This window comes from Manis javanica, chromosome 17 (genome assembly GCF_040802235.1).
Source record: "Manis javanica isolate MJ-LG chromosome 17, MJ_LKY, whole genome shotgun sequence".
Lineage (NCBI taxonomy): Eukaryota > Metazoa > Chordata > Mammalia > Pholidota > Manidae > Manis > Manis javanica.
In genome coordinates this window covers 19,401,286-19,417,309 of record NC_133172.1, presented here as the reverse complement: position 1 = coordinate 19,417,309, position 16,024 = coordinate 19,401,286, and the positions used below count along the sequence as shown (strand labels likewise).

Below are 16,024 nucleotides of genomic sequence, written 5' to 3'. Positions count from 1 at the left end.
GTGGGATAAGGGAGTATTACCACTACAATAGTTTTTCTCACATTTAAAATTCTAAGTATGTTCCTAAACTAAATCTTAAAGAGATAATCATGCAAAGGTAAAAGATGAATGTACATTTACATTCATTACAACACTTTCAGAGAAAATATGAAACAACTAAATGTTAACTGATAAGGGACTAAATCATACTGCCTGAAAAGAGCAAGTCAGAGTATATAAATGATTCCATTTAGTAAAGTGCACACACAACTGCTATGTGCAGAGCTGACTACCAAGACAGTCCTTAAAACTTTAACAGTAACTATTCTCTAAGTGGTAAGACGTCCAGTAATTTTCATAACTTTTTCTTACCTTTTATCATACTTCCTACTTCTCTGAATTGTGTGTTTTCTTACCATGAACCTATACCATTGTCAAGAAACAACAGGGCTTTTTAAAGACTTTAGGTGTCTTTCTAATTTAGGATTTTATGAATCCTTTTGTTACCAGAAGTCATAAAATCTAATTTTGTTTTGAAAATAGTCCCAAAGACTAAAATGTATGCTTTACCTTGACTTTGTACGTCACCCCAGTCCAATGGAACTGGAGGTTTCCTTTTCCGCCACAGTTTGTCCATTGTCAACAGATACCTGATATCATCTTTAAAAAGCTTAAAAAAAAAAAAGAAGCAAAGATGAAGTCTACAAATCCTACAACCCTATACTGACAAAATATAACAAAGTATCATTGCTGATTATAAATGTTACATTATAAAATCTCCTGATTTAAAGACACATGTCATATATCAATAGTTTAATGATTTTCAAGAAAAAAAGAAAAAAGCTTAAATCTTTTGTTTTTAATTTTACACAGAACCCCTGCATTTGCAAGTTAAAAGCAGAGATGCTGTGAGAAAAGCAGAGTAAGGGAACTCTCAACTGTGCTGACTTGCCCCTGCCCTCCCACGTCACCTCTCCAAAAGCTCCCCTAAAGCTCTAGAGGTCAGTCTGCAGCACAGTAGTCACAACAGTCAAGGATGACATAAAAAAACACCACTCCACAAGAACTGAATACAATTAAGCCTAGAGGTACAGGTTAACAGCATCTTCAAGTTTGTGGATACATACCGAGAAGCATACACATTTTAAAAGTGCTCAAAAGCAGAATTTCCTAACCATCTGTCGTGTCTCTGAAATGTGCCCCCACCTTCCTAAAACAAAACAATGTTTCAAAAACTGAAACACAAACATTATTACATGTTGACTGACAGACTATCATATGAATCACACTATCCTATGTGGCAGAATTTTGGGTGGTTTTATTATTTTACCTTTTCCTTAGCTGTGTTTTCTATTGGTTGACTGACTGATTTACTCAACACATTTATTCTATGTATCAGGCATGAATTTTGATTTGGGCTTAATGAAAAAAGTTGGATTATTACTATCAAAATACATTCAATTCAATCAATACTTATTAAGTATCCTGAATCTTTGGGAAACCAGCCAAATACACAAATAATTAGAATATAAATTAGTGTGAAACGTAGCTTTGAGTACTATCAGGATTTCTGTCCTATCTATCTGAAGAGTAAGGAAAGAGCTCAAGGAGATGATAATATCTGAAGTGGGTACCCAGGCAAGGAAATGAGTACAGTATGATTTGAGTAACAGTGTGGCTGGGCACATTTTGTAGGAACATTCAGTGCCTGGCTGAGCAGGCTACCAGACAATGGGGAATTAGCATGGTTTTCCAAGAATAAGCTTCATATCCTTCTTTATCCAATTATTAAATACTGGGAATCCCTGAGAGCTCTGTACCGAATTATATTCACACTCTTCTCTCTTAAAAATAACTTATGAATCTCAAACACAAATCTAGTCTAAACCTCTCCACTTAACTGGAGAACCACTTATCTTAATATTCCATAGGAATCTCAAAATTACCCTTCCCTACTCTCCAACCGCTACATGACACATCTGCTTCCCACGTCACCTATCAGAGAATGGTACCATTGTTCATCCTGGTTCTAAGCAGGAAACCAGCTGCTATCAATCCTGATTCCTCACCTTAACCATCTTAAGTCCTGCTGAGTCTACTTTTTCTCCATGCTCCACTGGGAATGCAGACAGGGTGTGCTTCAGATGCATGGCACTGCACAACTCCAGAAGGCACTGTTCCACATTGGTTACAACAGGAATATCAGTCCTGGAGTGGTGCACTTCATACCTCTATTCTCTTAGAGTGATCCTGTACAATACCTTTTAACGGACTCCCACTGTCTTGGTATTAATATCCCTATCATCAGGACCTAGAAAGTCCTGCCTGATCTAGCCTCAGTGTACCTTCGTAATCCTCTTTCCATCCCCCCAACCTCTGCTTCAATGAGAATTATTTCAGTTCTTCAACCTGAGGTTTTCTTTGTATACGTTGCATTCTCACACCACTCTTATACCTCAAAGTCTTTGGTTAAAAATGTCACCTCCTTTGGAAAGCCTCTTTGAACCTTCATAGCAGGTCCAGTATTAATAAGTAGGGTAAGTCTAATTATTATTATAGGGTTCCAATGTATCTGAACATATCACAATGCTCTGAATCTGAAATTGCTTGTTCAATGTTTGACTTCCCCGCTTGACTGAGTTCCCTAGAGAGCAGGGAGCTGGTACCCTATTTTCTGTCTTGTTCACCATTAAATCTCCTGTCCTTCAAAAGTTGAGCCTAGCACACAGCAAATGCTTATCTACCTGCTGAACAACAGATTGAGATGTACTTCAGATTATTCTGTCACCCAACTGTTGCTCAAACTGAAAGGGAAATAGCCATATGGACACTGGCTTGGAAATACTATCACACTCTATAACAGAGTTAAGTGTATTTTAAGTATAGTCAAAACAAAAACCATTTTGAAAGGAAAAGGCTGTGGAGAATAAATAAATGCTACAGGTTTAAGAGAGTCAATATCTCACATCTGTTGCCACTGAGGAAAAGAGATGAAACTTAAGCTGAAGAGAACAGCAGGCTATTTGCTTAGGAAAGTGGGAACTACGCATGCTGGACATCAGACAAGAAGAGCCAGAAGAGATCCAAGATGCAGGGAAGAAACAGAATACTGTCTGATGAATATGGTAAAAGGGGAAAGAAAAGAGTTTGCAGTGAAGTGGGACATTCTCTTAACAAGTAAAGGTCCAGTGGCTTCAATCTGTTAATATATCCTTAAGGTCATCTGCTCAGTGAGGGTGGCAGAAATGGATTAAGTGGTTCAAGAGCTGAGGAAGCCTCAAGTGTCTATTTTGATAAACTTGCTATGGAGTGAAGGCAGAGGAAATAAAAAGATGTTAAAACACAGGTCCTAGCTCAGCTATACTTAGGTAGACCCAATTAAAACAATCTTGTAGATTTCAGCAGGTAAACCATATATACTATTGGCGAAGAAACAACATATTCTCAGTGAAGAGTGATTCAGCCAAGAACAGAAAGGCTTATGGATTCAAGAGCTATTTAGTCACACAAACTGCCCGAACATTTGAGCAGGAAAGGGATATGAGAGAAACAGTAGGAGTCAAAAGTCGGTTAAAAGGAAAACCAAGAAGTTCAATGAAAGCAAGGGAAGGAAAGACAACTGAGAATGTCTTTATTTTACTTCCTAAAAAGATGTACTAATTTGGTGTAAACACTAGAATTTCAAAACCTGCTTATCCCAACTATATCCATAAACTATATTAAGATAGCATTAGGCATAAAAAGGTAATTCATTTCATGTACTATTTTAAAACAAACGGAATAAAAAAATATATCCACAATTATAAAGTAAATCTAACCTTGGTGAAAAGTTTAACTGGATCATATCCAGTTGATTTAGCCCATTCCTTAGTGGAAATACGTTTAATGTCACCATCTTCATTAGATGCTCTGGCTCTGGCTTCAGCTTCCATTGGTTCCCCTACAAAACAAACATCATTTTATTTTCAACTGTAATAAATGCGTAACTAAGCTTTCATCTACCTTTGGAGGGGTGTGGGGAGAGTCCCTCATGGAAGTCACCTGCATGTGACCAGATTCCGAATTCAAATGGAAAATACCATGACCATCAGCATCTTTTTCTACCTCAGTTTCTGAAAAGCCACATGTAGAACAGTTCAAAGTATAGACCTGTAATCAGATCTGGAAACAACTATTGACTAAATTTGTGAAATTTATCTGCACCTTGATTTCTTCACCAGTAAAATGGGGATATCCATTTTTTAAAACAGTGTTTTAAAGATGAAATAACATACCTTAAGTGCATAATATATTACCTAGTGTATAACAGCAATTTCCCCTTTCTTAAGCTATCAATATTAAATCAGCAAAATATGCTCACTAATAAAGGAATACATCCCATTACTCACAGGAAGCTTCAGGGTCAGCTCTGTCAGGGGAAACTTCCTGATCAGCATCTTCTTCCCCAAACAACTGGCTATAATTTAAGAAAAGTAAATATTTATATACAACAAAATATTCTCAACGAACATTTACTTTTCCTACTTTGCTCACAAACAACTAATTTAGATCCAAATCTTTTGCAGGAATAAAGAACAATTGGTAAATTATATTCCATACATTCAGAAGTATTAAAACTATCTGAAGAGACAGCTTGCACCCTAATTTCAACCACAACATAAGGAAGCTTAAATTTTTAGTAGACTTCTACTTAGTCCTTTGAGCTACTCTGCAAATTCCCAAGACAAAATATTTTATCAAGGAACAGGTGAGCAGCTTTTACATTCCAACTTGGACAACATTCTAATGCCAGAACAACTTCTGTGAAGCACACCTACAGCTAGCTGTTGACAGACACTGTGTGCTGGAGCTGCTCTAGGGACAGGAAACTTAGCAATGAGTAAGACATTTTTGTGGCATATTTACCTTTACTACTGAAGAGCCTTAAAAACAACACGAAGGTAATTAAGCAGAATTCTTTTGTTTATCAAGTTAACCTAAAAACCATTTAAGAAAACTTAGAGGAATATAATTTTCTAGCCTTTTCTCAAGCACATAACTTAGAAGAAAGTTATTTTAAAGGAATCCTTCCTAAACAAAACAAAAAACCTACAAAAGTTGTACTCTCAAAGCTCCTGAAACACTTTATAAGAAAACACCCATCTGTTTCCCCAAGTCGTATCAATTTTCACCCCCAATAAATAGCATTTAAGAATTCCTACTGGTTTATTGATTCACTTCCTTCCCAAACTTGTTTTGACGAACTAGTGACTGAAAATAAGTATCTTATTGTGGCTTTATTCTTAATTTTGCAACTTGGTCATAATTTCAACATTATCTTCATTTGCCTGTAGACTATATGGCTTTCCTTATTTAAGTGAAAAAAAAAAACCAAAAAACGCCTGTTTGTAGTATTATTTTGTCGGATTGTCCTTTTCTTATGAATTACAGGAATATATTCTAGATCACAATTTTTAGTTGATTACATGTTGCAAATGCCTTCTTACTTTGTAATAGCTTATTATTTATACTTTATTTGATGTCTTTTGATAACGAGATATTTAATCAACTTGGATGTCCTAATACATTCTTTTATGGTTAGGACATCTTGTGTTGAGAAATTCTTCCCTAACCTTGGAAGGATAATTCCCTCCTATGCCAGATTTAAAGTTTTGCCTTTCATTTCTAAATACCTAATCCATCTAGACTTCTTACATATTTGTTTTGAAGAATGATTTTTTCCCACAGTGACAATGAATTGTCCTTTTATATAACTCCTTCTTTCATCTGGGATCTACTATGCACCTGTAATCATGAAATCTGTACTGTCCCAGTAGTCTGTTTCCATCCCTGCACCAGCAAGATACTAATTATTTTTAGCTTATATTAGATCTTGACATCTGTTAGAACAAGTCACTTCAACTTATTCTTCTCCAGGAATGTTTTGGTGTCTCTTAGGCTTTATTTTCTGTATTAAACATTTTAGAACCTGAGTGAGTTCCACTAATATCCCCAATGGAATTTTAATTGGAACTGCACTGAATCTACAGATCTGGAGACAAATGACATACTGATAATATTAGGACTTCAATCCACAAACACACAGTTTTATTTAGTATTTCTTTTAATGATCCAAGAGTCACTGATTTTCTATATTGGGTCTTGTATATCTTAAGATTTATTTTCAGGTACTTCTTTTTTTGGTGTTTTATATTTATCTTTTACAGTTAGTTGTATGCTTTTTTTTTTTCTGTTTGATTTTTTTAAATTAAATTTTTTTATTTTGTTATCATTAATCTACAATTACATGAAGAACATCATGTTTACTAGGCTCTCCCCTACCCCAAGTCCCCCCCACAAAACCCCATTACAGTCACTGTCCATCAGCATAGTAAGATGTTGTAGAATCACTACTTGTCTTCTCTGTGTTGCAAAGCCCTCCCCTTTACCCCATCCCCCATATTATACATGCTAATCAATAATACCCTCTTTCTTCTCCTCCCTGCCCTTATCCCTCCCTACCCTCCCATTCTCCCCCAGTCTCTTTCCCTTTGGTAACTGCTAGTCCATTCTTGGGTTCTGTGATTCTGCTGCTGTTTTGTTCCTTCAGTTTTCCGTTTGTTCTTATACTCCACAGATGAGTGAAATCATTTGGTATTTGTCTTTCTCCACTTGGCTTATTTCACTGAGCTTAATACCCTCTAGCTCCATCCACCATGTTGTTGCAAATGGTAGGATCTGTTTTCTTCTTATGGCTGAATAATATTCCATTGTGTATATGTACCACATCTTCTTTATCCATTCATCTACTGATGGACACTTAGGTTGCTTCCATATCTTGGCTATTGTAAATAGTGCAGCGATAAACATAGGGGTGCATCTGTCTTTTTCAAACTGGAGTGCTGCATTCTTAGGGTAAATTCTTAGAAGTGGAATTCCTGGGTCAAATGGTATTTCTATTTTGAGGAACCTCCATACTGCTTTCCACAATGGTTGAACTAATTTACATTCCCACCAGCAGTGTAGGAGGGTTCCCCTTTCTCCACAACCTCGCCAACATTTGTTGTTTGTCTTTTGGATGGTAGCCATCCTTACTGGTGTAAGGTGAAATATCTCATTGTGGTTTTAATTTGCATTTCTCTGATAACTAGCGATGTGGAGCATCTTTTCATGTGTCTGTTGGCCATTTGAATTTCTTCTTTGGAGAACTGTCTATTCAGCTCCTCTGCCCATTTTTTAACTAGATTATTTGCTTTTTGTTTGTTGAGGTGCGTGAGCTCTTTATATATTTTGGATGTCAAGCCTTTATCGGATCTGACATTTACGAATATATTCTCCCATACTGTAGGGTACCTTTTTGTTCTATTGACGGTGTCCTTTGCTGTACAGAAGCTTTTCAACTTGATATAGTCCCACTTGTTCATTTTTGCTTTTGTTTTCCTTGCCTGGAGAGATATGTTCATGAAGAAGTCACTAGTGTTTATGTCCTAGTTGTATGCTTTTATACTGCGTTATCAATTTTTAATTTATATTTTCTAATTACCTGATGCTATATGTCAAAATGCAATTAATTAAAAATCTTTTTTTAGTTGGCCAATGTTGCTGTTATTATTTCTAACAATGTCAATAAATTCTTTGGAGGTTTTAATGTAGATTAACTGTATTATATGCAAACAAGTTTTGTTTCCTCCTTTCCCAAATCCTAATCCTGTATTTTCTTTTTCTTGTCTTACTGTGCTACCTAGGAACTTCATTACAACACCAAAAAGCAGCAGCTGTAACAAGCTTCCTCGTGCTGTTCCCAACTTCAATGGGGATGTCTCAAAATTTTTATTATTAAAAATACTACTTATACTAAGTATATGGATGGCAAATAGGGGGAGTTTGAGTGTTGGAATAGTTTACAGAGAAGGGGAAACAAGCTAGAATGGTCCACACAGTAATGGATTACAGTTTGAAACACTAGTATGAATTTATGTTTAGCTTAATATATAGATATTAATATGCAGAAATGTTTGCAGATTTGCATATATACACAGGTTAGTAATATAAATATATTTTTTGCTGTTAGTTAAGAGGGCATAAAAGCAATACAATAGTGTGCTTAAGCACTCAGATCTTGGTTTCTAATACAATTCTTCATAGAAAGAAGACTCCTTGGAGGAATGTTGAGGCAAGAAACATACAAGATGAGTATGGAGCATCTTGTAGTATCAGAAAGTAAAGAACTGCTCCCAAGAAAATACATACTATGGCAGTATATCAAAGAGCACAGAGCCAACTAAGAGCCTCTAATGGCCAAAGCTGGGACAATCTGAGCAACAGAACAAAGTAGCATTTTAAACCCAAGGTATAAAATACAGTATCCGTTAGTCCATATTGATGCAAATAAACGGCTTAATAAATAAAAGGAAGAAAAGAGACAAACCATCCAGATAAGAACTCCAAATAACTTACGTAGACACTATGCTGTCATGGAGGTGGAACACAGTACTTCACTTGTTAGGTATGGGCTGCACAGTGAATTCCTTCAAAAGTGTACAGTACAGTTAAGAAAGAGGGGAGAGTAACTTACCAGTGGAGAAACCTGAGAAACACTACCTTAGTTAAGTGATAAAGACCAACACTGATGGTCATAAATCATGTCAATAACATGTTCCTTTCACTGTGATAAAAACTGCAATTTACCTCTTTGATCTTCCTCACAGTAACCCATAATCACACTATTATCATGACAAAAATATCAGACAAATTCCAATAGTGAGGCATCCTACAAAATACCTGACCAGAACTCCTCAAAACTATCGAAGTCATCAAGAACAAGGAAAGGTTGAAAACTTGTCCCTGCCAAGGGAGGCCAAAGCAACATGACAACTAATTGTAATGTGGTATCCTAGAACAGAAAAAGGAGTAGATAAAAACTAAGGCAATATGGGCAAAGGGGATTCTCAAAATGGCGGCGTGAGTAGGGTGGTGGAAATCTCCTCCCAAAACTTTGAAAATATAGCAAATACAATTATTCCTAAAAGACTGACCAGAAGATACATTATACCAGCCAGGATATATCTAAATCTGCAAGAACTCAGCATCTCACGAAAAGGGTAAGATACAAAGCCGTGACCCGGCGGGACCTGAGCACTCCCCCTACCCCAGCTCACAGGCAGGAGGAAAAGAATCAGAGCGGGGAGGGAGCGGAAGCACAGGACTGCTGAATAACCAGCCCTAGTAATCTGCACCGGGAGCACAGACACACGTTGCATGAAGTACTGGATATCAGAGGAATGGAAAAGCAAAATCTGAGACTGAGACTGCGAAGAGGTTCCTACAGACGGCTGCTCTGGGACAAAAGAAAAGCGGGCACTTTAAAAGCCTTAAAGGAACAAGGGTTTAACAGGAGGACAAAATTGTCCTGGCACACTCAGGCCAGCAGGCTGGAAACTTTAAGGAACTTCAGGTGCCCTAACTCCCTGGATGGCAACATAGCACCGAAGCGCCTCACAGAGATAAGCAGCCTGCTGCTCATTCCCCCTCACTGGCACTGCAAGAGAACCGGTTGATCTGCCATTGCTGCTGAGCAACTGGGGGGCAGCCTCACCCACAGCAATCACACAGAGGCTTCTCCCAGCACGCGGCTAACTGGGCCAGACCCAGAGGCTGCCCCTTGCCCGCAGTCGACTGATATAGACAGCGGAGACCAGTGCAGAGTCCAGAAGGCACAAAGGGGCTTTATTACAGTACTGAACACACAATGCTTGCCTGTAACTCCTACCAGTGCCCTAGGCCATCCTGAGTGCTGCCCCACCCATGGCACCTCAGGGGATCAACCCAGAGGCTGCCCCCTGTATGCAGGAGACCAGCACAGGCAGAGGAAGCCAGCACAGGGACCAGAAAGCACGCAGGAGCTCTTGCTCTCGCAATGAACATGTGCTGATCCCCTGCAACCACTGCCAGTGCCCTAGGCCATCCCAAGGGCCGCCCCAGCCACAGCAGCTCAGGGGATTAACCCAGAGGCTGCCCCCCTCCTGTGGCTGACCAGAATGCATAGGCAGAGGAAACCAGCGTGGAGCCACAAAGCACAAAGGGGCTCTGTTCTCGCAGTGAACACGTGCTTATCACCTGCAACCACTGCTAGTGGCCTAGACTATCCTGAGGGCTGCCCCATCCACGGCGGCTCAGGGTATCAACCCAGATGTTGCTTCATGTGTGCAGTTGCCCACCACAGGCAGCGGAGACTGGAATGGAGTCCCCAAAGCACAAAGTGATGCCATTCTCACGGAAGAACACACACTGCTGGTCTGCAACCCATGCCAGTGCCCTAGGCCATCCCGAGGGGTGCCCAGTCCACAGCACCTCAGGGGATTAACCCAGAGGCTGTTCCCTGTGTGTGGTTGACTGGCACAGGTAGCAGAATGGGCCAGGCGACCAGCAAGCAGGAAGGGATTTTTTGTCCCAGTTGACACATGCCACTTGCCAGCAATCACATCCATCGCTATGAAAAGGCAGAAGAACCTTGTTCAGTCCAAAATCCCTCAAAACCAAGAGAGAGAGCCTGGTGAGACCGAAATCACAAATCTTCCTGAAAAATATTTCAAAATAAAAGTCATAAGCATGCTGATAGAGATACACAGAAATACGCTAGAGTTAAGGAATGAATTCCAGAGGGAGATAACAGAAATTAAACAAACAATGAAAGATTTAAGCACAGAATGGATTAAGTGGAAGACTGTCACTGGAATAGAAGTCAGAGAACAGAAATACAGAGAAGCTGAGGCAGAAAGAGATAAAAGGATCTAGGAATGAAGGAATATTAAGAGTACAGTGTGACCAATCCAAACAGAACAATATTCGCATTATAGGGGTACCAGAAGAAGAAGAGAGAGAAAAAGGGATTGAAAGTGTCTGTGAAGAAATAATTGCTGAAAACTTCCCTAAGATGGGAAGGAAACAGTCTCTCAAACCATAGAGGCCCACAAATCTCCCAACACAAGGGACCCAAGGAGGACAACACCAAGACATATAGTAATTAAAATGGGAAAGATCAAAGACAAGGACAGAGTATTAAAAGCAGCTAGAGAGAAAAAAGATGACCTACAAAGGAAAACCCATCAGGCTATCATCATACTTAACAGAAACCTTACAGGCCAGAAGAGAATGCATATATCCAATGCAATGAAACAGAAGGGCCTCAAACCAAGAATACTGTATAGAGGAAGATTATCATTTAAATTTGAAGGAGGGATTAAACAATTTACAGATAAGCAAAAGTTGAGGGAATTTACCTCCCACAAACCATCTCTACAGTGTATTTTAAAGGGACTGCTATAGATGGAAGTGCTCCTAAGGCTAAACAGATGTCACCAGAGAAAAATCACAGCAAAGAAAGAAGGCCAACCAAATAGTAAATAAAATCAGCTATCCACAAAATCAGTCAAAGGAAACACAAAAGAGTACAGAATAAAACACTTAACATATAAAGAGTGCAGAAAGGAGAAAGCAAAGGGAGAAAAATAAAATCAACAGACTGTGTCTATATTAGTGCAATAAGTGAGTTAAGGTAGACAGTTAGATAGTAAAGAAGCTATCCTTGAATCTCTGGCAACCATGAAGCCAAAGACTGCAATTGCAGTAAGTAAGTACATATCTATTGATACACACCCTAAATGTAAAATGGACTGAATGCACCAATCAAAAGACACAGAGGAAAAGAATGGAGGAAAAAAACAACACCCATCTATATGCTGCCTACAAGAGACTCACCTCAAACCAAACTACATGCACAGACTAAAAGTGAAGGGATGGAAAGAGATTCTTCATGCAAACAATAGGGAGAAAAAAGCAGGCGTTGCATTACTTGTATCAGACTAAATAGACTCCAAAACTAAGAAAGTCACAAGAGACAAAGAAGGACATCAGAGAACAATAAAGGGATCAGTATAACAAGATGATATAACCATTATAAATATATATGCACAAATTACAGGAGCACCTACATATGTGAAAAAAATACTAACTTATGTGAAAAAAATACTAACAGAATTAAAGGGGGAAATAATGTTAATACATTCATTTTAGGAGACTTCAACACACCACTCACTTCAAAGGACAGATCCACCAGACAGAAAATACATAAGGACAAAGAGGGACTGAACAACACACTAGAACACATGGACCTAACAGACATCTACAGAACTCTACACCCAAAAGCAGCAGGATACACATACTTCTCAACTGTACATGATTCATTTTCCAGAATAGACCACATACTAGGCCACAAAAAGACTCAGTCAATTCAAAAAGACTGAAAGTGTACCAACCAACTTCTCAGATCATAAAAGTATAAAACTAGAAATAAAAGAAAACAAAGGCTCACCAACACATGGAGGCTTAACAACATGGTCCTAAATAATCAATGGATCAATGACAAAATTAAAACAGAGATCAACACCTCAACTAAACAAACATGATATATGACAAACCCACAGTCAACATTATACTTAATAGTGAGAAGTTGAAAGCTTTTCCTTTAAGATTGGGAACAAGACAAGAATGCCCACTCTACCCATTTTTATTCAACATAGTTCTGGAGGTCCTAGCCATGGCATACAGACAACACAAAGAAATAAAAGGCATCCAGAATGGTAAGGAAGAAGTCAAACTGTCCCTGTTTGCAGATGACATGATATTGTACATAAAAAGCCCTAAAGAATCCACTCCAAAATTATTATATCTAATATGTAACTTCAGCAAAGTTGCAGGATACAAAATTAATACACAGAAATCTGTTGCTTTCCAATACACTAACGACAAGCTAGCAGAAAGAGAAATCAGGAAAACAATTACATTCACAATTGCATCAAAAAGAACAAAATACCTAGGAATAAACCTAACCAAGGAAGTGAAAGATCTATACCCTGAAAACCACGGGACACTCTTAAAGGAAATTAAACAGGACACTAATAAATGGAAATTCATCCCATGCTCTTTGCTAGGAAGAATTAATATTGTCAAAATGGCCACCCTGCCTAAAGCAATCTACAGATTCAATGCAATCTCTACCAAAATACCTACAGCATTCTTCAATGAACTAGAGCAAATAGTTCTAAAATTAATATGGAATCACAAAAGACCCTGAATAGCCAAAGCAATCCTAAGGAAGAATGAAGCACAGGGAATTGCATTCCCTGACTTCAGCTATACTACAAAGCCACAGTATTCAAGACAATTTGGCACTGGCATAAGAACAGACCCACAGACCAGTGGAACAGACTAGAGAGTCCAGATATAAACCCAACCATATATGGTCAATTAATATATGATAAAGGAGCCATGGATACAAACAATGGGGAAATGACAGCCTCTTCAACAGCTGGTGTTGGCAAAACTGGACAGCTACATGTAAGACAATGAAACTGGATTACTGTCTAACCGTGTACACAAAAGTAAACTCAAAATGGATCAAATACCTGAATGTAAGTCATGAAACCGTAAAACTCTTAGAAAAAAATATAGGCAAAAATCTCTTGGACATAAACATGAGCAACTTCTTCATGAACATATCTCCCCAGGCAATGGAAACAAAAGCAAAAAGTGAACAAGTGGAACTATATCAAACTAAAAAGCTTCTGTACAGCAAAGGATACCATCAATAAAACAAAAATGTACCCTACAGAATTGGGAGAATATATTCATAAATGACATTTCCGAAAAAGGGCTGACATCCAAAATATATAAAGAGCTCACACACTTCAACAAACAGAAAGCAAATAATCCAATAAAAAACTGGGTACAGGATCTGAACAGACACTTCTCTATAGAAAAAATGGCCAACAGACATGAAAAGATGCTCCACATGGTTAAATCATCAGAGAAATGCAAATTAAAACCACAATGAGCTATCACCTCACACCAGTTAGGATGGCCAACATCCAAAAGGCAAACAAGAACAAATGTTGGGTAAAGATGTGGAGAAAGGGGAACCCTCCTACACTGCTGGTGGGAATATAAACTAGTTCAACCATTGTGGAAAGCATATAGAGGTTCTTCAAAAAACTCAAAACAGAAATACCATTTGACCCAGGAATTCCACTCTTAGGAATTTACCCTAAGAATGCAGCAGCCCAGCTGAAAAAGACATATGCATTCCTGTGTTTATTGCAGCACTATTTACAATAGCCAAGAAAATGGAAGCAACCTAAGTGTCCATCAGTGGATGAATGGATAAAGAAGATGTGGTACATATATACAATGGAATATTAGTCAGAAGAAGAAAACAAATTCTACCATTTGCAACAACATGGATGGAGCTAGAGAGTATTACGCTCAGGGAAATAAGCCAGGAAGAGAAAGACAAGTATCAAATGATTTCACTCATCTGTGGAGTATAAGAACAATGAAAAAACTGAAGGAACAAAACACCAGCAGACTCACAGAACCCAAGAATGAACTAACAGTTACCAAAGGCAAAGGGACTGGGGAGGATGTGTGGGAAGAGTGGGATAAGGGGGAAAACAGGGCATCACGGTTAACACACATAATGTAGTGGTGGGGGACATAAGAAAAGCAGCATATACAAAGAAGACAAGTAAGGCTTCTACAGCATCTTACTATGCTGATGGACAGTGACTGTAATGGGTTATGTGGGAGGTACTTGATAATAGGGGGCGTCTAGTAACCATAACGTTGTTCAAGTAATTGTACATTAATGATATCAAAATAAAAACAAAAACAAAAAAACACAAATCAAGCAATATATGGAGACAAATGAAAAGAACTGCACAATGCCCCAACTTCTGTGGCACATAGCAAAGGCAGTTCTAAGAGGAAACTATGTAGCAATCCAGGCCTATTTAAAGAAGGAAGAACAATCCCAAGTGACTAGTCTAAAGTCCCAATTATTACAACTGGAAAAAGAACAAATGAGGCCCAAAGTCAGCAGGAGGGACATAAAAAGATCAGAGAAAAAATAAATAAAATTGAGAAGAATAAAACAGTAGAAAAAATTAATGAAACCAAGAGCTGGTTCTTTGAGAAAATAAACAAAGTAGATAAACCCCTAGCCAGACTTATTAAGAGAAAAAGAGAATCTGCACACATAAACAGATCCAGAAATGAGAGGAAAAATCACTACAGAGACCACAGAAGTACAAGGAATTATTAGAGAATACCATGAAAATCTATATGCTAACAAACTGGATAACCTAGAAGAAATGGACAACTTTCTAGAAAAATACAACCTCCCAAGACTGACCAAGGAAGAAACAGAAAATCTAAACAGACCAATTAACAGCAACGAGATTGAATCGGTAATCCAAAAAGTGCCCAGGAACAAAACCCCCAAATCAGATGAATTCACAGCAGAATTTTATCAGACATTTAGAGAAGACATAATAGCCATCCTCCTTAAACTTTTCCAAAAAAAGAAGAGGAGGGAATACTCGCAAACTCTTTCTATGAAGCCAGCATCACTCTAGTATGAAAACCAGGCAAACACACCACAAAAAAACTACAGACCAATATCCCCGATAAACACAGATGAAAAATACTCAACAAAGTATTAGCAAACTGAATTAAAAAATACATCAAGGATCATACACCATGATCAAGTGGGATTCATCTCAGGGATGCAAGGATGATACAGTATTCAAAAATCCATCATCAGCCACCACATCAACAAACATTAGGGCAAAAACCACATGATCATCTCCAGAGATGCTGATAAAGCATGACAAAACTCAAGATGCATTCATGATAAAAACTCTCAACAAAAAGGGCATAGAGGGCAAGTACCTCAACATAATAAAGGTCATATACGACAAACCCACAGCCAACATTATACTTAACAGCAAGAAGCTCAGTTTTTCCCCTAAGATCAGGAACAAGACAAGGATGCCCACTCTCCCTGCTTTTATTCAACATATTACTGGAGGTCCTAGCCACAGCAATCAGACAATACAAAGAAATAAAAGGCATCCAGATTGGTAAGGAAGAAGTCAAACTGTCAGTGTCTGCAGATGATATGATATTGTACATAAAAACCCCTAATGATTCTACAACATCTTACTACGCT

General features: G+C 38.2%; 1 protein-coding gene across 3 annotated transcripts in view; it reads right to left on the bottom strand.

Moving 5' to 3' along the window:
- The window catches only part of UBA2 (ubiquitin like modifier activating enzyme 2), a 40,082-nt gene that overhangs the window by 14,611 nt on the left and 9,447 nt on the right, over window positions 1–16,024 (bottom strand). For all 3 annotated transcript variants that reach the window (XM_017672389.3, XM_037021529.2, XM_017672390.3), the window contains 3 exons: window positions 4,368–4,435; window positions 3,798–3,919; window positions 550–649 (listed from right to left, as the gene is read on the bottom strand). In XM_017672389.3, coding sequence (XP_017527878.2) covers window positions 550–649; window positions 3,798–3,919; window positions 4,368–4,435 — 290 coding nt within the window. The remainder of the gene's footprint in view (window positions 1–549; window positions 650–3,797; window positions 3,920–4,367; window positions 4,436–16,024) is intronic.